Raw genomic sequence first — 19,249 nt, 5'->3', positions numbered from 1 at the left:
GTGTGCATCCTCTCAACGCTTGTTAGCCATGCTCCTAATCATACAATATTTCTAATACCACAATTTACTTTCATTAGTTTAATCCCTGGGGCTCTGTAAAACAGTATCTGTTGGTTACTCACGCAGACATACACACACGTTCATAAAAAAAATGAAAATAGAACATAGGACTTTACTAGCTGTACATAAAGTTTTGTCCAATAATGAGTAAAACAAGTACTGACATACAGCTTGAAGTGGTTGTCCAGGCCAGAACAATTGATGATTTATCTTATGGATAGATCAGCATTATGTTATTAGTGTGGATACAACATATGGAACTCCCACAGATCAACTAAAATCTATTCTGGCCGTGGCCAGATCCAAGCAATGGTAGTAGCAAAACACCACATTTGCGTATCAATCGGATAAGTGCTATCCAATGTTTCACCAGATAGCACTCGCTCCAGTAGTATACTATGGAGCAGTGCTGGTCAATGTTTTTTTTCCTCATGCGATTTAGCACGAGAAAAAAAAAAATTGCTACATACTGCGATTGGAAGCGTATCTCGGATCACATTCACCCATTCAAGTCTATGGGTAGTGCAAAACATCGGATTGCACTCGGATGTTATCTGAGTGCAGTCTGATATACTCCAGGACAAGGAATGGAGAAATTAAACTCTGCATCTTCTTCAAACCTGTGATCCGATTCTCGCATGCAAGAGAATCGAATCACAGTAGAATCACACTAGGCCTCCGCTCGCAGCAAGGTTTGAGCCGAGTGTCATTAGCACATCGCATCCGATTTTCTTGCATCTGATGCTATACTCCAGAGTGACCTTGACCTAAAGTGATTACAGAGTTGCAGTGTTCTGCTCATTACATTGCTTATTGCTGGCCAATGCAGGAGCAGATTTTAGTTAAATGGTGGGAGTGAATGAGAGATAAACTGCTATCTTTGGATGTGGCTACTATATGTGCAGAGCTAGTGTTTCACTACAGTATTCCAGCCACTGCTAAAGCATATTTTACCGATTGGCGGGGTGTCGGGTGTCAAACTCCCACCAATTACATATAAATGATCTACACCATGTTCATCATTTGATCAATCCCAGGAAGCGTATTTAATTATACATAGTACATCAATCTTTTAGTGCAAAATCTGATACCGAGAACATGTAACTGATATTAATATTAGAAATGTTCCCTGAAAACAAGTGGAATTAAATGTCCCCAAGACAAAAGATTAAGATAATATAGTTCCCGATAGTATCCGTGCCATATAAAATAAAAGATTCCAACTCAATCAGGCCAAGGATGAAATTTACAAGCCAGTCGGTGACATCTGTGACCACCCATGTGGCCAATATAACAGTGCATCACTTATCGCCAGTGATTTGCTACACTGCTCACAGGGGTCGTCAGTAACACTAATGCTGCATCACAATATACAATATCTCAGACTGCTGCATTAATGATGTGTCTGACTTCCCTACAGGACTGATGCAGCCCACAACTGGCCTTAGGAGTAATTGATTGCAATAATCACATGGAGTGCACCAACACCGCTAATAAGAAATATCCGAAGCACCAGATCACTAGCTATGGACTCTACACAAGTTATCTGTTTTTTCTTATCTCACCAAATTAACCCTATGTAAGTAGACTACAGTGATATAACAAAGAAGGAGATGCATGATACACCAGAACAATATTTGCAGCCATGGGAATTTCCATCACTGGAGAGATCTTTTATTTCATTGCATGACCTTTGATAACCAGTATCCTAATAATAATAATAAAAAAAAAAACAAAACGTGAAACAGCGGCAAATTGCCTCTTATTATGGTAAACAGATTTTAAAACTAGTATCCTACCATGTAATAATGGAGTAGAAAACCTTAACTGACATTTTAAAGAGCAAGTTCACACATAGAAGATTTGCTGCAAGATTTTCAGCAGCGTATCTGTATGTAATAAACATGGCAACAGATTTGACCCTTTGCATTCCAATAGGTGAAATCTGTACTCTCAACACCAAGAATTGACAAACTGAGGATTTTAAAGTTTTCACTACATCTCAATCTCAGCGCAACGTTCCACAATGTGCACAAGAGAGTTGCAGAAGTTCCATCTACTTATCTACGATTTTATTACACTGCTGAACGTTTGTGTGCAAAACTGCAGCGACCACTAAATGATGCGCAGAGCGGTGGGGTCCAGCTGCAGACATCACCTGGCTGATGAGGGTGCCGGACCCCCACTGATCGTATATTGATGACTTCTCCTAGGGACAGGACTTGGTCCAGGGCAATGTGTGAACATAGCATAAGACTCTTTATAAACGGATTAGTAAGGAGACACCGTGGCATGGTAGCTCCTGATGTATCTGTCGAAAAAGCATGGCACACTTGTTCCTTTCTTGGAGTTTTCCTAAACTATTGTACAATCTGGCTTGTAAATAAAGAATGTCTCGTATCTGTTCTTTGCAGTCCACCTTAGAAAAGTAAGTTTTAGCTTCATCTAAATTAAGTATGGCTGATTCCAAAGCTGCAACAAAAGAAGAAAGGTAGAAGTTACTTGGTAAAAAAAAATAATTCTTTCTAGATTAAATAAACAGACATCATACACAAAAACATAATAGTTCTAAGATTAGAATGCCCTGTGTAAGGGGAAGAGAGTGCAACCAGATAAATACATGCAGTAATTGTTTGTTTATTGGGGCAAGGAAGCACAGAAATGTATATACCATTACATTTGGGAAAAACAGTTCTTACTGCCATCAGTGTTTCCCATTACGCATAAAGGAAAGCAAGGAATCATTTTCATAAGCTCTGGGGGTTCTAGAAATAGGACCCTCTCAAAGAACTAAAAGATGTATTGGGAATCTTGTAATAACTGTAATACTAATTCGTTGGAATGGTGCTGTCTTTTCCCCAAAGTATGTACCGTGTTTCCCTGAAAATAAGACCTTCCCCGAAAATAAGACCTAACATGATTTTACAGGATTTTTGGAGTATGCCTGAAATAGAAGCCCTACTCCAAAAATAAGCCCTAGTTACAGTCAGGGCCAGCGTTAGAGGGAGTCAACCTGAGCAATTTGTCAAGGCCCCAATCTCTTAAAAAAAAAAAAAAAATCTCCCCGAGGTCAACCATCCTTACCTATGTAGTCTTCTACTAGGCATTGCTCCCACTAGCCAGTTTCCTACTCCACACTGATGAGGGGCAGATACCCTGAAACAGCTGTCTGTGGATGGATACCATGTTTTCATATAGGCGGTTTCCTTGACTGGAGACTGCCCTTCCCGTGGTTGTTCCTTCCCGGTGAAAGACCTGGCTAGTTTCCTGCCAGCGTTGAGAAACATGTGATGGTGTCTCCGCGGCATTCTTGTTTTGCATATTTTCCCAGGGGGCCTTGTTCTAGTGTCACTGCGTTGAGAAACACGTGATGGTGTCTCCGCGGTGTTGGATGTTGATCTCCCCGAGGTCAACCATCCTTACCTATGTGGCCCCATCTCTTAGTTACTCCAGCAGTTGTATTCCGAGGATAAAATTGTTTAAGAACCTGATGACTACACAGTCATGTGACATGATGTAACCAAAGGTCTCTTAATTGCGGGAGTCTAAAAGAACTGAACAGGAGACAGGTTGGTGTACAAGACTGGCATTAGGTGGAAGGGAGAGCAAACTGGGAAATTTCACATGGCCTCCAGCGTTTATATCCAGATAACACTGCTTCAGGACCTTTGTGACATCACATTATGTGGACCAGGTTGTCACCAAAAGGTCTCTTAGTTGCAAGAATCGAGAGCTGAAGAGGAGACCGGCTCAATCTTTCAAGAATAATTTCTATGTGGAAATAAGCCTAAATGTTCACTTTTTTTGTTTTTTAAACCAGGTTAGTGATGCACATTGCATCATTTAGGGGGCGGTTTAAAATAAAAACACAACATGACAGGTTCTCTTTTAAAGTAAAAAGAGAATTTTGTTTACTTACCGTAAATTCTTTTTCTTATAGTTCCGTCTTGGGAGACCCAGACCTTGGGTGTATAGCTTCTGCCTCCGGAGGACACACAAAGTAATACACCTAAAAGGTGTAGCTCCTCCCTCGGAGCCTATACACCCCCTGGTGAACCAGTCACAACCAGTTTAGTGCAAAAGCTGAAGGAGAATAGCCACCCACAAGTAGAACAGAGCAAGAGCCGGAACAACCGGAGACTCTGTTCACGACAACAGCATGTGAAAACACACGGAACAAGGAAATTGCCAACAGGCAACAGGGAGGGTGCTGGGTCTCCCAAGACGGAACTATAAGAAAAAGAATTTACGGTAAGTAAACAAAATTCTCTTTTTCTTTAACGTTCCTTTGGGAGACCCAGACCTTGGGACGTTCCAAAGCAGTCCCTGGGTGGGAAATAAACAAAAAAACTAAGAAGTAGGCAGAAACCTAACTTCACAAATGGGCGACCGCCGCCTGAAGGATGCGTCTGCCCAAGCTCGCATCTGCCGAAGCATGAGCATGCACTTGGTAGTGCTTCGAGAAGGTATGCAGGCTAGCCCAAGTGGCAGCCTGACAGACTTGCTGAGCCGTAGCTTGGTGCCGAAAAGCCCAAGTGGCACCGACAGCCCTGGTCGAGTGCGCTTTGATCCCCGGCGGGGGAGGAGCCTGCGAACTTTGTTAGGCGTCCGAAATGGTCGACCTAATCCAACGGGCTAAGGTCGGCTTAGACGCAGGGAGGCCCGTGCGCCGACCTGTGGTTAGCACAAAAAGAGAGGTACACCGCCTAAGCGCAGTGGTGCGAGACACAGATCCGGAGAGCAAGCACCAGATCTAGAGTATGTAGAGCTTTTTCAAAGCGATGAACAGGGGCCGGACAGAAGGAAGGTAAGGTAATGTCCTGGTTAAGGTGGAAGGGAGAAACCACCTTAGGAAGAAAGTCCGGAGTCGGACGGAGAACCACCTTGTCTTGATGAAAGACTAAAAAGGGTGACTCTTAGGAGAGCGCAGCCAAATCAGAAACTCTCCTGAGAGAAGTTATAGCAACCAGAAAGGCCACTTTCTGTGAGAGACGATACAAAGAAACCTCCCTAAGGGGCTCAAAGGGGGGTTTCTGCAAGACCGTGAGAACCAAGTTAAGGTCCCAGGGGTCCAAGGGCCGCCGGTAAGGCGGGATGATGTGAGACGCGCCCTACATGAAGGTGCGGACCTGAGCCAGCCGAGCGAGACGCCGCTGGAACAGGACTGACAGGGCCGAAACCTGTTCCTTGAGAGAGTTGAGGGACAGACCTAGCTGCAGACCGGACTGTAGAAAAGACAGAAGGGTCGGCAAGGAGAATGGCCAAGGAGAATGGCCGGTAGAGCGACACCAGCACAGGAAAAGTTTCCAAGTCCTGTGATAGATCTTAGCGGACGAAGACTTACGGGCCCGAGTCATAGTGGAGAGGACTTCAGGGGGAATACCAGAAGCCGTCAAAATCCAGGACTCAAGAGCCACGCCGTCAATTTGAGGGCCGCAGAATTCGGGCGGAAGAACGGACCTTGCGAGAGTAGGTCTGGACGGTCCGGGAGAGGCCAAGGCATCTCTACGGACAGTTGGAGCAGGTCCGGATAGCAAGCTCGCCTGGGCCAGTCCAGCACAATGAGGATGACTCGACGACCCTCCATTCTGATCTTGCGCAGGACTCTGGGCAAGAGGGCTAGAGGGGGAAACACGTAGGACAGACGAAACTGGGACCAGTCCTGAACCAGAGCGTCCGCGGCGAAGGCCTGAGGATCGTGGGAGCGAGCCACGTAGACAGGAACTTTGTTGTTGTGACGGGATGCCATTAGGTCCACGTCCGGAGTGCCCCATTTGCGGCAGATCGACTGAAATACTGCCGGGTGCAGGGACCACTCGCCACCGTCCACGCTTTGACGGCTGAGATAATCTGCCTCCCATTTGTCCACGCCTGGGATGTGGACTGCGGATATGGTGGACCTGGAGTCCTCCGCCCATTGAAGAATGCGTTGTACCTCCATCATTGCCAGGCGGCTGCGTGTCCCGCCTTGATGGTTGATGTAGGCAACCGCTGTCGCGTTGTCTGACTGGACTCGAATGTGCCTGCCTGCCAAGAGATGGTGAAATGCTAGGAGAGCTAGAAGCACGGCTCTGATTTCCAGCACATTGATTGAAAGGGCTGACTCGGACGGAGTCCAAGTGCCCTGTGCTCTGTGGTGGAGACATACCGCTACCCAGCCGGATAGACTGGCATCCGTGGTGAGAATCACCCAGGACGGGGCCAGGAAGGAGCGCCCTTGGGACAGGGAGAGGGGCCGAAGCCACCACTGAAGAGAGCTCTTGGTCCGTGGCGACAGAGCCACTGACTTGTGTAAGGATTAAGGCCGCTTGTCCCAACAGCGGAGAATGTCCAGCTGCAGGGGGCGCAGATGGAACTGGGCAAAGGGAACAGCCTCCATGGACGCCATCATTTGACCCAGCACCTGCATCAGACGCCTGAGGGTATAACGGCAGGGCCTCAGGAGAGAGCGCACCGCCAACTGGAGTGACAGCTGTTTGTCTAAGGGCAACTTCACAAGTGCCGTCAGAGTCTCGAACAGCATCCCTAGGTACGTGAGACTCTGGGTCGGAGTCAGAGTGGATTTGGGAAGATTGACAAGCCACCCGAATTGGGCTAGAGTGCTGAGAGTGAGCGAGACACTCCGCTGACAGTCTGCGCTGGATGGCGCTTTGACTAGAAGGTCGTCCAGGTAGGGGAGCACTGCCAACCCCTGAAGGTGCAGAACCGCAATCACGGCTGCCATGACCTTGGTGAAAACCCGAGGGGCCGTGGCTAACCCGAAGGGGAGAGCCACGAATTGGAAATGATCGTCTCCTATTGCAAAGCGTAGCCAACGCTGGTGTGAAACCGCAATGGGCACATGCAGATAGGCATCTCTGATGTCGATGGACGCCAGGATTCCCCTTGGGTCATTGAGGCAATGACTGATCGCAGGGACTCCATGCGAAAGTGCTGCACCCGAACATGCTTGTTGAGAAGCTTGAGATCCATGATGGGCCTGAAGGTACCGTTCTTTTTGGGAACTAGGAAGAGGTTTGAGTAGAAACCTCTGAGCCGTTCCCGGCCGGGAACTGGTACAATTACTCCGTTGGCCTGCAAGGCTGCCACGGCCTGTGAAAAGGTGGCGGCCCTGGAGCAGGGGGGAGTTGAGAGAAAAAATCTATTTGGCGGGCTGGAAGAAAATTCTATCCTGTAGCCGTGAGAGATGATATCTCTCACCCACTGATCGGAGACTTGTTGAAACCAAGCGTCGCCAAAGTGGGAGAGCCTGCCACCGACTAAGGACGTGGCTGGATCGGACAGAGAGTCACAAGGAGGCTGCCTTAGTGGCAGGACCTCCTGCGGTCTTCTGCGGATGCGCTCTGGAGCGCCAGTTGGATTTCTGGTCCTTGGCTGAGTTAGCGGACGAGGCGGAGGGCTTAGAGGACAACCAGTTGGAGGAACGAAAGGAGCGAAACCTCGACTGAATCCTACCCTGGGCAGGTTTCCTGGTCTTGGTTTGTGGCATGGAAGTACTCTTCCCGCCAGTAGCCTCTTTAATAATGTCATCCAGCTGTTCACCGAACAGCCGGGAACCAGCAATTGGGAGCCCAGCAAGGTACTTCTTTGAAGAAGCATCTGCCTTCCACTCTCGAAGCCACAAGGTCCTGCGAATAACGAGGGAACTAGCCGAAGCCACCGCAGCGCGGTGATAAGCCTCCAGTATGGCAGACATGGCATAAGAAGAAAAAGCTGAAGCTTGAGAAGTTAAGGCAACTATCTCGGGCATAGATTCCCTGGTGAGGGAATGCATCTCCTCCAGACTAGCAGAGATGGCTTTGAGGGCCCACACTGCTGCAAAAGTTGGAGAAAACGCGGCCCCCACCGCTTCATACACGGATTTGGCCAGAAGGTCAATCTGACGGTCAGTGGCATCCTTAAGGGACGTGCCATCAGCCACCGACACAACGGTCCGGGCTGAGAGCCTAGACACCGGAGGGTCTACCTTTGGGGAGTGAGCCCACTCCTTGACCACCTCGGGTGGAAAGGGAAAACGGTCATCAGAACCACGCTTTGGGAAGCGTTTGTCAGGACAGGCCCTGGGTTTGGTCACAGCGGCCTGAAAACTGGAGTGGTTAAAGAACACACTCTTTACTCTCTTAGGCAAGGTAAACTGGTGCTTTTCTGCCAGAGAGGGTTGCTCCTCTGATACTGGCGGATTGAGATCCAGTACAGAATTAATGGAAGCAATCAAGTCACTAAATTCTGAGTCACCCTCGGAAGGAGCAAAGGGGCACATGGAGTTAGCCTCCGAGCCCCCTGTATAGGCATCCTCCTCATCCTGCGAGTCCTCAGCCCTTGAATCAGAGCCACGGGATGAGGAGGGAGAGGGAACCCTGCGGAGCCTCTTAGACGGACGGGGTCCGTGCCCTGATGATGAATCCTCTGAGCTCCAGTCCTAAAGGCCCCTTAGCAAGAGCATTAGAGGCACCCTGTGAAGGGGGCTGATGCATATTCATCAAAGTCCTGGACAGAAGTCCCATGGACTCAGCAAATGACTGGGAGATAGACCTAGAAAAGGACTCTACCCAGGCCGGGGGTTCAGCCACCTGTGCAGGAGCAGCCTGAGAGACCACTGGGGCCGAGACCCCAGGCCGTGGCACCTCCAAGTTAGAGCAGACCTCACAATGTGGATAGGTGCTCGCTTCAGGCAGCGGAAGCTTACATACAGCATAAAGCTTTGGAGCCTTGCTCCTTGTGTGAGACATGCTGCCTGAGTGGGGAAACAGCTTCTATAAAGGGAATGAATCCCAGGGAGAATATAGCAGAGGTCCACAACCGGAGACCGGCTGTGGCTTACCAGACCGCTGGAAGCGGTGTTGTGTGCCCTCCAGATCCCGAAGCCCGTACCCCCAATGCACAGCACCTCAGCAGGGATGCAGAGTGCAGGACGGGCCAGAACAGAGTGAAACCTGCCCAAGAAAATGGCCGCCGGAGCGAAGAGAGGGGGCGGAACCTTGGGCGTCCCTGTAGGAAGGGCGGAATCTGGAGGGCCATAGAGGCCTGCAGGGGGGGGGGGGGGGGGTCGCACACAAGCAGTGAGGAGGGTCCCTCCCCTGTGCAGGACGGCCACCGGGAGGGGCCATGCCTGTCCCTCAGCATGAGTGACATGCGAGGGCAGTTAACAGAAACTAGGCCTCCGGCGAAGCCGGGGCCTAAATTTAAGCAGCGAGGCCGACGCGCAGGCACCATCGGCGCGGTTCTCGAGCGAAAAGCCAGAGGACCGGCCGGAAATGCTAAAAAAACACAGTAAACACACTCTCCCCCCACAATAAATGACAGGGACCCCCAACATATGAACGTCTCAAGGTACTTAGCTGCTGAGACGCAGGGCCAAGTCCCTGGGGGTGAGTGCTCCGGTCCAGCAGGGTCCTCAAGGGGCTGTGGCCGGAGACCGGTCTCCTGCCAGGCATGGAGACCGTGCTGGCTCCCACTTCAATCCAGAGCCCAGGAGGGATGGTGAAGGAGCACGGCATGTAAGGCTCCAGCCTTGGAAATCAACCTTACAACACCACCGACACAGTGGGGTGAGAAGGGACATGCCGGGAGTCCAGACGTGGACCCGCATTTCTTCAATCTTCTTCCAAAAAAAGGATAAAATCATATGAGAACGCATGTGTGGATGTATGCCTCCTGAACACAAAGCGAAAAACTGGTTGTGACTGGTTCACCAGGGGGTGTATAGGCTCAGAGGGAGGAGCTACACCTTTTAGGTGTAGTACTTTGTGTGTCCTCCGGAGGCAGAAGCTATACACCCAAGGTCTGGGTCTCCCAAAGGAACGTTAAAGAAATGTTTTTTTTCTGCTAGAAAATATATTTTGCCAAATGCAAAATTTGGGAGACTTTGATGGCACCAGCTTTGTGCCACCTAATCCAAGAGCAGAAAAATGTAGAGACAGAGACCTTGAATCCAGATATGTCACTTAGGCTATGTTCACACTGGGCGTTTTTTTAGTTACAGATTTGCCTTGGTTTTATGCAAATCCATGCTAATAAAACGCTGCTTTTTATAGTCCCAGCAAAGACTGAGATTTCTGAAATCTCATGCACACACAAACACGTCAAATCTCATGCACACACAAACATGGTTTTGTGAAACACCTCCGGTTTTGTTGCGTTCGGAAAAGAATGAACAAGTCAATTCTTTTCAGCGCTTTTGCTACAGTTTTCACTCTAGTGACAGGTGCACTCGTAGATATCCTGGATCAGCGGGTCTAACCAGGTTAATAAAAAAACCCGGTTGGGCCCGGAATTGATCCAGGGTATCTGACCGGCACTTAAATGGTGGTGAGAACTGGAGAAGGCGCAGCATATTACCGAATCCCTGGCGCGGCTGTACGCTCCCGCGGCTCCTCCACTACCCCGCTCATTCCATATTCACTGCTTTCATCTGTCATTGGTTGTAGTCAGATGCACCCCCAGCATCTGACTGCAACCAATCACAGACCTGGTCTGCGGGTCTATACAGAGAATGAGTGAACCGCGGGGTTCAGCGGTGACCTCGCTCAGGCTATTTACAGTCACCGGTATCGCCAGCTGTGACCAGGAATCACCTGAGTAAAGTGACCGCTGATCGTGCGGCTCATTCATTCTCTGCAGCTCACTGTGGGCAGTCCAGTTCTATGGAGCTCGCCGTGATCTTTAGATGTACCAGAGCTGAATCTCCGTGGGACCTTGTGTGGATTACGTTGGACCTGCAGAGGTGATTATGGGGTTAATGAAGTGATGAAAGAGGGGGGTTTATTGTATTTTTTTTTTCAAATAAAAGGATTTTTTCGATGTTTGTGTTTATTTCTTGTCACTTATTACAGATTGGTAATGGGGGTGTCTCATAGATGCCTGCCATTACCAATCTAGGGCTTAGTCGCAGCTATGAGCTGCGATTAACCCCTTATTACCCTGATTGCCACCGCACCAGGGCAATTCGGGAAGAGCCGGGTATACTGCTGGGAATGTTGCATCTAATGAATGCGACAATCCTAGGCGGCTGCAGGATGATATTTTTAGGCTGAGTCTTTCCAGCCTGAGAATACCAGCCCCCAGCTGTGGGCTTTATCTTGGCTGGGTATTAATATTGGGGGGACCGCACGCTGTTTTTTTTTTTAATTATTTATTTAAAACCTGGCTATGAGCTCCTGTGATCTACATGACATACCCCACGGTGTATTGATACCGGGTATATATTTCTTGTCTGTTTGGAAAGGATGACGGGGATGTGATTTTCTCACCTGCTGTCCCCTGATGAACACTAGGCACAAATGGGGGGAAACACGTTGGGAGAAGGGCGAGGTCAAAGACACAACTGAGCGTTGCTGACATGTGAATTGTCATTCTTTGCTGACAAGCATGGCTCGACAGTAAGCCTGGAGGCGCTACCAACAAATCGTAAAGTACTCAATGGGTGTATTCCTTTTTCTCACCCACCTATCTATAGTCATCTGATATGATTTATGCCTCTTTCTAGGTATGTTTCTGGGGACAGGTTATCCTTGGAATAATGGAGTATGGTGCTTTATCCTTTATATGTGAACTGTAATCCCTGGATTGTAGACATTCAACCAATGAGCTGTATGTTATTTTGCATCTCTTTCTTTGCTAGTGAATTTATTGAGTGACAATCTAGAGTGCCTTGATCTCATATTGTTCCATTTCAATGGATCCAGTGAACTACTGGTGATACCAGTCCTGCGTAAGTAAGGGTACCGTCACACTTTAGCGATGCAGCAGCGATCCCACCAGCGGTCTGACCTGGTCAGGATCGCTGCTGCGTCGCTACATGGTCGCTGGTGAGCTGTCAAACAGGCAGATCTCACCAGCGACCAGTGACCAGCCCTCAGCCAGCAGCGACGTGCAAGCGACGCTGCGCTTGCACGGAGCCGGCGTCTGGAAGCTGCGGACACTGGTAACTAAGGTAAACATCGGGTATGGTTACCCGATGTTTACCTTAGTTACCAGCGCACACCGCTTAGCTTAGCGTGTGCAGGGAGCAGGAGCCGGCACTGGCAGCGTGAGAGCTGCGGAGGCTGGTAACGAAGGTAAATATCGGGTAACCACCTTGGTTACCCGATGATTACCTTGGTTACAACTTACCGCAGCTGCCAGATGCCGGCTCCTGCTCATTCAGGATTGTTGCTCTGTCGCTGTCACACACAGCGATGTGTGCTTATCAGCGGGAGAGCAACAATAAAAAAACTGTAAATCTCAGTAGCGATCTCGCTGTGTGTGAAGTACCCCTAAGGTGTCACGTAGTGTAAATATTTATTGCAGTTGACTCTTTTGGGTAGCAACCGCTCTACTAATTTGTGTCTGTTGTATGTGTATATGTGGTTTTGCACTTAGCACTTTATTCTGGTAAATTTGGTGATGGCCTTTCTCCCTTCCACTACAATCATGCTTCTTCGCCCTGCCCACCATGTGATAGGGGCCTGTTGAAGATGTCATACCTGGAAGGAGCTTACACTCTAGCATCTACCGGAGACTGGTAAGTATAGCACGCTTGCTTTACTTTTATTGGGGTTTTTTTTTGTTTTTTTTTTCCACTACCAGAGTGCCGGATCCAGGTCAATCTCAGCCTAGCCCGGCCCAGCAGTTGGGTACTCTTGAACCCTTGCAGTTCTTGACATCACAGAAAAAAACGTTGTAAAAACGCCACGAAAACCGCAACAAAACCGCAGATTACTCACAGGAGACATCCTGCCACAAGGTCAGGTTTTGGTCAAGAAAAAAACGCTGCAAAAATGTCCCGTTTGAACATAGCCTAACTGTGTAACTTGCTGTAGATTTGATAACGAAGGGAATTTTGTTTACTTACCGTAAATTCCTTTTCTTCTAGCTCTAATTGGGAGACCCAGACAATTGGGTGTATAGGCTATGCCTCCGGAGGCTGCACAAAGTATTACACTTAAGCCCCTCCCCTTCTGCCTATACACCCCCCGTGCTCTCACGGGATCCTCAGTTTTGGTGCAAAAGCAAGAAGGAGGAAAAAATTATAAACTGGTTTAAAGTATATTCAATCCGAAGGAATATCGGAGAACTGAAACCATTCAACATGAACAACATGTGTACACAAAAAAACAGGGGCGGGTGCTGGGTCTCCCAATTAGAGCTAGAAGAAAAGGAATTTACGGTAAGTAAACAAAATTCCCTTCTTCTTTGTCGCTCTATTGGGAGACCCAGACAATTGGGATGTCCAAAAGCAATCCCTGGGTGGGTAAAATAATACCTCGTAATAGAGCCGAAAAAACGGCCCCTTCCTACAGGTGGGCAACCGCCGCCTGAAGGACACGTCTGCCTATGCTGGCATCCGCCGAAGCATAGGTATGAACCTGATAGTGTTTCGTGAAAGTGTGCAGGCTCGACCAGGTAGCCGCCTGACACACCTGCTGAGCCGTAGCCTGGTGCCTCAAAGCCCAGGACGCGTCCACGGCTCTGGTAGAATGGGCCTTCAGCCCTGAGAGAACCGGAAGCCCAGCCGAACGGTAGGCTTCGAAAATTGGCTCTTTGATCCACCGAGTCAAGGTTGATTTGGAAGCCTGTGACCCTTTACGCTGGCCAGCGACAAGGACAAAGAGTGCATCCGAGCGGCGCAGAGGCGCCGTACGAGAAATGTAGAGTCTGAGTGCTCTCACCAGATCTAACAAGTGCAAATCCTTTTCACATTGGTGAACTGGATGAGGACAAAAAGAAGGTAAGGAGATATCCTGATTGAGATGAAAGGGGGATACCACCTTAGGGAAAAATTCCGGAACCGGACGCAGAACCACCTTGTCCTGGTGAAAACCAGGAAAGGGGCCTTGATTGACAGCGCTGCTAGCTCAGACACTCTCCGAAGTGAAGTGACTGGTACTAGAAAAAACCACTTTCTGCGAAAGGCGTGAGAGAGAAATATCTCTCATTGGCTCGAATGGTGGTTTCTGAAGAACATCAGCACCCTGTTCAGATCCGAAGGTTGTAACGGCCTCTTGTAAAAAGGAACGATGTGACAAACCCCCTGCAGGAACGTGTGTACCTGTGGAAGTCTGGCTAGGCACTTCTGGAAAAAACACAGAGAGCGCTGAGACTTGTCCCTTAAGGGAGCCGAGCGACGAACCCTTTTCCAGTCCAAATTGAAGGAAGGACAGGGAAGGGGGCAAGGCAAATGGCCAGGGAGAGAAAACCCTGAGCAGAGCACCACGACAGGAATATTTTCCGCGTCCTGTGGTTAGACCTTGGCGGACGTTTGTTTACTAGCCTGTCTCATAGTGGCAATGGCTTCTTGAGATAATCCTGAAGACGCTAGAATCCAGGACTCAATGGCCACACAGCCAGGTTGAGGGCCCCAGAATTCAGATGGAAAAAACGGCCCTTGAGACAGCAATTCTGGTCGGTCTGGCAGTGCCCCCGGTTGGCCGACCGTGAGATGCCACAGATCCGGGACCACGACCTCCTCGGCCAGTCTGGAGCGACGGGGATGACGCGGCGGCAGTCTGCCGTGATCTTGCGTAACACTCTGGGCAACCGTGCCAACGTTGCTCTGCGTCCATGCCCTGGCGACTGAGAAAGTCTGCCCCAAGTGTTCCACGCCTGGGATGTGAACTGCGGATATGGTGGAGGCTGTGGCTTCCATCCACAGCAGAAGCCGCCGGACTGTAAGCCACCGCTGTGGAGTTGTCCGACTGAACTCGGATCTTCTTACCTTCCAGCCACTGCTGGAACGCTTTTAGGACGAGATACACTGCTCTGATCTCCAGAACATTGATCAGAAGCGAGGACTCGATGGTGAGTCCACGTACCTTGAGCCCTGTGGTGGAGAAAAATTGCTCCCCACGGAAACCTACTCACGTCCGTCGTGACCACTGCCCAGGATGGGAGAAGGAAGGAATTTCCCCTCGACAATGAAGTGGTATGCCTGAGAGAGGGAGACGTTCCTGTTGAGGAATGTCGGTTTCCTGTCTCCTTGCGTAGGAGTCCCTTTAGGACGCTGATGAACACTGCGTGAAAGGGACTGCCCCCATTGCTGCCACCATCTTCCCGAGGAAGTGCGTGGGGCGCCTCAAGGGGAGTGACTGACCTAGAGATTGCACCCCCGTCTGTAGTGAACGGTGTTTGTTCAGCGGAAGCTTCACTATCGCTGAGAGGGTATGACAATTCCATGTCAAGATATGTCAGCGATTGGGCCGGTGTCAGATTTGACTTTGGAAAATTGATGATCCACCCGAAAGTCTGGAGAGTATCCAGAGTAGCGGTGAGGCTGTGCTGGCATGCCTCTTGAGAGGGAGCCTTGACCAGCAGATCGTCTAAGTAAGGGATCACCGAGTGACCCTGAGAGTGTAGGATCGCAAGTACTGCAGCCATGACCTTGGTGAAAACCTGTGGGGCTGTCGCCAGGCCGAACGGCAGTGCCACGAACTTCAGGTGTTCATCTCCGATGGCGAAGCGCAGGAAGCGCTGATGCTCTGGAGCAATAAGTACGTGGAGATAAGCCTCCTTGATATCGATCGATGCAAGGAAATTTCCTTGGGACATTGAGGCAATGACAGAGCGGAGGGATTCCATCCTGAACCGCTTGGCTTTTACATGTTTGTGGAGCAGTTTTAGGTCCAGGACAGGACGGAAAGATCCGTCCTTCTTTGGGACCACAAACAGGTTGGAGTAAAAACCGTGACCCTGTTGCTGAAGAGGAACCGGGATCACCACTCCTTCTGTTTTCAGAGTGCCCAGCGCCTGTAGAAGAGCATCGGCTCGCCCGGGAGGCGGGGATGTTCTGAAAAATCAAGTCGGAGGACGAGAGTTGACTCTATCCTGTGACCGTGAGACAGAATGTCTCTCACCCAACGGTCCTTAACCTGTGGCAGCGAAATGTCTGAAAGGCGGGAGAGCCTGTCTCCGACCGAGGATGGGGTGTGAGGGCCGTAGGTCATGAGGAAGCCGACTTGGTGGCGGCACCTCCGGCGGTCTTTTAAGGGCGTGCCTTAGACCGCCATGGATCGGAGTTCCTCTGACCCTTCTGAGGACGTTTGGGCGAGGAGAATTGGGACCTGCCCGCGCCCGGAAAGGACCGAAACCTCGACTGTCCCATTCTCTGTTGGGGTAATCTTGGTTTGGTCTGGGGTAAGGATGTTTCCTTTCCCAGGATTGGTTGATGATTTCATCCAGCCTCTCACCAAACAAACGGTCGCCAGAAAATGGCAAACCGGTTAAGCACTTTTTTGGAAGCTGAGTCTGCCTTCCATTCCCGAAGCCACAAGGCCCTGCATATTGCCACCGAATTGTCGGCTGCAACCGCCGTACGGCTCGCAGAGTCCAGGACAGCATTAATAGCGTAGGACGCAATGCCGAAGTTTGAGAGGTTACAGACGCCACTTGCGGCGCAGACGTACGTGCAAGTGCGTCAATTTGCGCCTGACCCGCTGCAATAGCTTGGAGCGCCCATAGGGCTGCGAATGCTGGAGCAAAAGGCGCGCCGATAGCTTCATAGATGGATTTCAACCAGAGCTCCATCTGTCTGTCAGTGGCATCCCTGAGCGAATCCCCATCTTCAACTGCCACTATGGATCTAGCCGCCAGTCTAGAGATTGGAGAATCCACCTTGGGACACTGAGTCCAGCCCTGACCACGTCAGGGGGGAAAGGATAAAGTGTATCCTTAAAGCGCTTGGAAGAAACGCTTATCCGGACAAACTCGGCGTGTCTGGACTGCCTCCGAGACGTCAGAGTGATCCAGAAACCTACTCGCTGTACTCTTGGGGGACCTTGAGAAGGTGACCCTTCTGCTGGATGAGCCTAAGAGAGAAACATCCAGCATCATTTTTTATGGACGCAATAAGAGCATTCACTATGGCGTCCGCCTCAGGGATATCAAGGTAGAGAGCGGCATCAGGATCAAAATCCTGATCAGCTACCTCCTCTTCTGATACAGAGAGTCATTTCTCTGAGACCCTGAACAATGTGATGAGGTCGAGGGGGTGTCTAAGCGAGCTCGCCTAAGCGGTCTGGGACTGCGGTCCGTGTCAGAGCTTCACCCTGGGACCTATGAGACACCCCTGGGAAACATTGTTGTTCCAACTGAGGGGAATAGAGGGCAGTGATTGTACAGTGCCCATGGTCTGAGATACCAGTCTGGACTGCCAGCTTCTAGTATTTTAGCCATAGTCTCAGAAAGTCTGTCAGTAAAAACTGCAAACTCCGTCCCTGTCACCTGGATCTGTTTGGTTGTTGTCCCTGGGACCCCCTGAGCAGAGGCCAGAACAAATGCCACAGGGGTCCACCATGAGGGTCAATGGAACCTGCCGGTTTGCACATGCAGCGCTGGCAGCTCAGTAAGCCTGTGTTTTGTTGCCCCTTGAGCCACACCACAGGGTATATGACCAGAAAATTGACTGTGCACCATACAGTGTAAAGTATAGCAAAGATATAAACTCTAAACACGCTACTACACCAGGGAAATCAGCACCTCAGGTGCTGCTTATCGCCCGCTGAAAGCGGTTGTGTGGCCCCCTGAACTCGTGCCTGGGTCCCCCAGAGTTTGTCTCCCCTCTGCAACGTCCTAGGAGCTGACAGTAATGGCTGCCGGCGTCCTGAGGAGATGAGGGAGTCGTGTGCGTGACCGAGAAAGTGCGGGAGTTGGAGTCACAGTGTGCACAGTGAGGGGGGTGGAGTATGCAAAGCATGCTCCAGCCCTCAGTGCTGCTCGTCCTGTGCAGCGTCCCGCCCTTCCCCTGACTGGCAGGGCTGAGGGCGGGAAGAACGGAGACTAGGCCCAAAAAGCCGGGGACTCTAGTTATAAGCGCGGCCGCCGTAAAAGCGCGGCCAGCGCAGAGTCCCCGGCGCACTACAAGTCCCAGCCGCGCCTCAGTGAAAACAATGGCGGCGGCGGTCAGCGCGGCCGTCCCCATACACAAATACACTCAGCACCGCTGCAGTGTATAATGGCACCAAAGGCGGTCAGCGCCGCAGTCCCCGGTGCACTAGCACACCCAGCAATGCTGGAGTGCTGCTGTGCGCGGTCCCCACGGGGACACAGAGTACCTCAAAGATGCAGGGCCCTGTCCCTGATCGATACCCGGCTCCTATCCAGCAGGCTCCTCAGGAGTTGTGGATGGAGCACGGCCTCAGTGCCTGGAGACCGATAGGATCCCACTTCCACCAGAGCCCTGAGGGGGATGGGGAAGGAAAACAGCATGTGGGCTCCAGCCTCCGTACCCGCAATGGGTACCTCAACCTTAACAACACCGCCGACAAAGAGTGGGGTGAGAAGGGAGCATGCTGGGGGCCCTATATGGGCCCTCTTTTCTTCCATCCGAAATAGTCAGCAGCTGCTGCTGACTAATCTGTGGAGCTATGTGTGCAGATCTGCCTCCTTCGCACAAAGCAAAAAACTGAGGATCCCGTGAGAGCACGGGGGGTGTATAGGCAGAAGGGGAGGGGCTTAACACTTTTAAGTGTAATACTTTGTGCAGCCTCCGGAGGCATAGCCTATACACCCAATTGTCTGGGTCTCCCAATAGAGCGACAAAGAAATTCTCGTTTATCAGCAGATTAGCAGAGGACAAGTAAACCTGCTGCCATGGTGTCCTAAATGTTAATAAGCTCACGAGTATAACCCCACCACAAGTATAACCCCACCACAGTGTACACAGAAAGCTGTCAATTTCAGAGCTCAGCATTCAGAGAACTGCTAGATCTGCAACAGAAAAAAAAAAAAACATTTTAACCAAAAGTACAGGAAGCAGCTCAGTAAGTGATACATAGCTGGAATCTGGATCTCTATCTCTACATTATGCTGCTCTCAGATAAAGCAACAAAAACCTGCTGACAGATTCTCTTTAATAAAATGTGTCAGCTCTTAGCATTTCTTCAAGCTACACTTCATACCAATAATAATATTTTTCATGGAGTATAAGTTTGACTTGCCATTAGCAGGGGAAGTCATTTCGTATTGGGGTACATTATATAAAAAATATTGTGAACCTTAATATATATTGCATTCTGATGATGCAATGATCTGTTATGACTATAATGTGCCTAATAAAATGTGTCTGATTTAAAGGGAACCTGTCAGGTGCAATATGCACCCAGAGCCCCGAGCAGTGCTGGGTGCACATTGTTAATCCCTGCCTAACCGTCCCTGTATACACCAGCATAGATAAAGAGATCTTTAGAAAAGTATTTCTAAAGATCTTTTATGATCT

At 49.9% G+C, this 19,249-nt stretch overlaps 1 protein-coding gene across 1 annotated transcript in view; it reads right to left on the bottom strand.

Moving 5' to 3' along the window:
• Positions 1–1,708: 1,708 nt before the first annotated feature.
• Positions 1,709–19,249, bottom strand: part of ANAPC5 (anaphase promoting complex subunit 5) — a 179,676-nt gene continuing 162,135 nt past the window's right edge. The window contains exon 17 of the mRNA XM_075323552.1: positions 1,709–2,532. Within this exon, the coding sequence (XP_075179667.1) occupies positions 2,321–2,532 (212 nt within the window). The 3' untranslated portion in view covers positions 1,709–2,320. The remainder of the gene's footprint in view (positions 2,533–19,249) is intronic.

The sequence above is a fragment of the Anomaloglossus baeobatrachus genome, chromosome 1 (genome assembly GCF_048569485.1).
Source record: "Anomaloglossus baeobatrachus isolate aAnoBae1 chromosome 1, aAnoBae1.hap1, whole genome shotgun sequence".
Classification (NCBI taxonomy): Eukaryota; Metazoa; Chordata; class Amphibia; order Anura; family Aromobatidae; genus Anomaloglossus; species Anomaloglossus baeobatrachus.
This window is presented reverse-complemented; position numbering and strand designations above follow the sequence as displayed.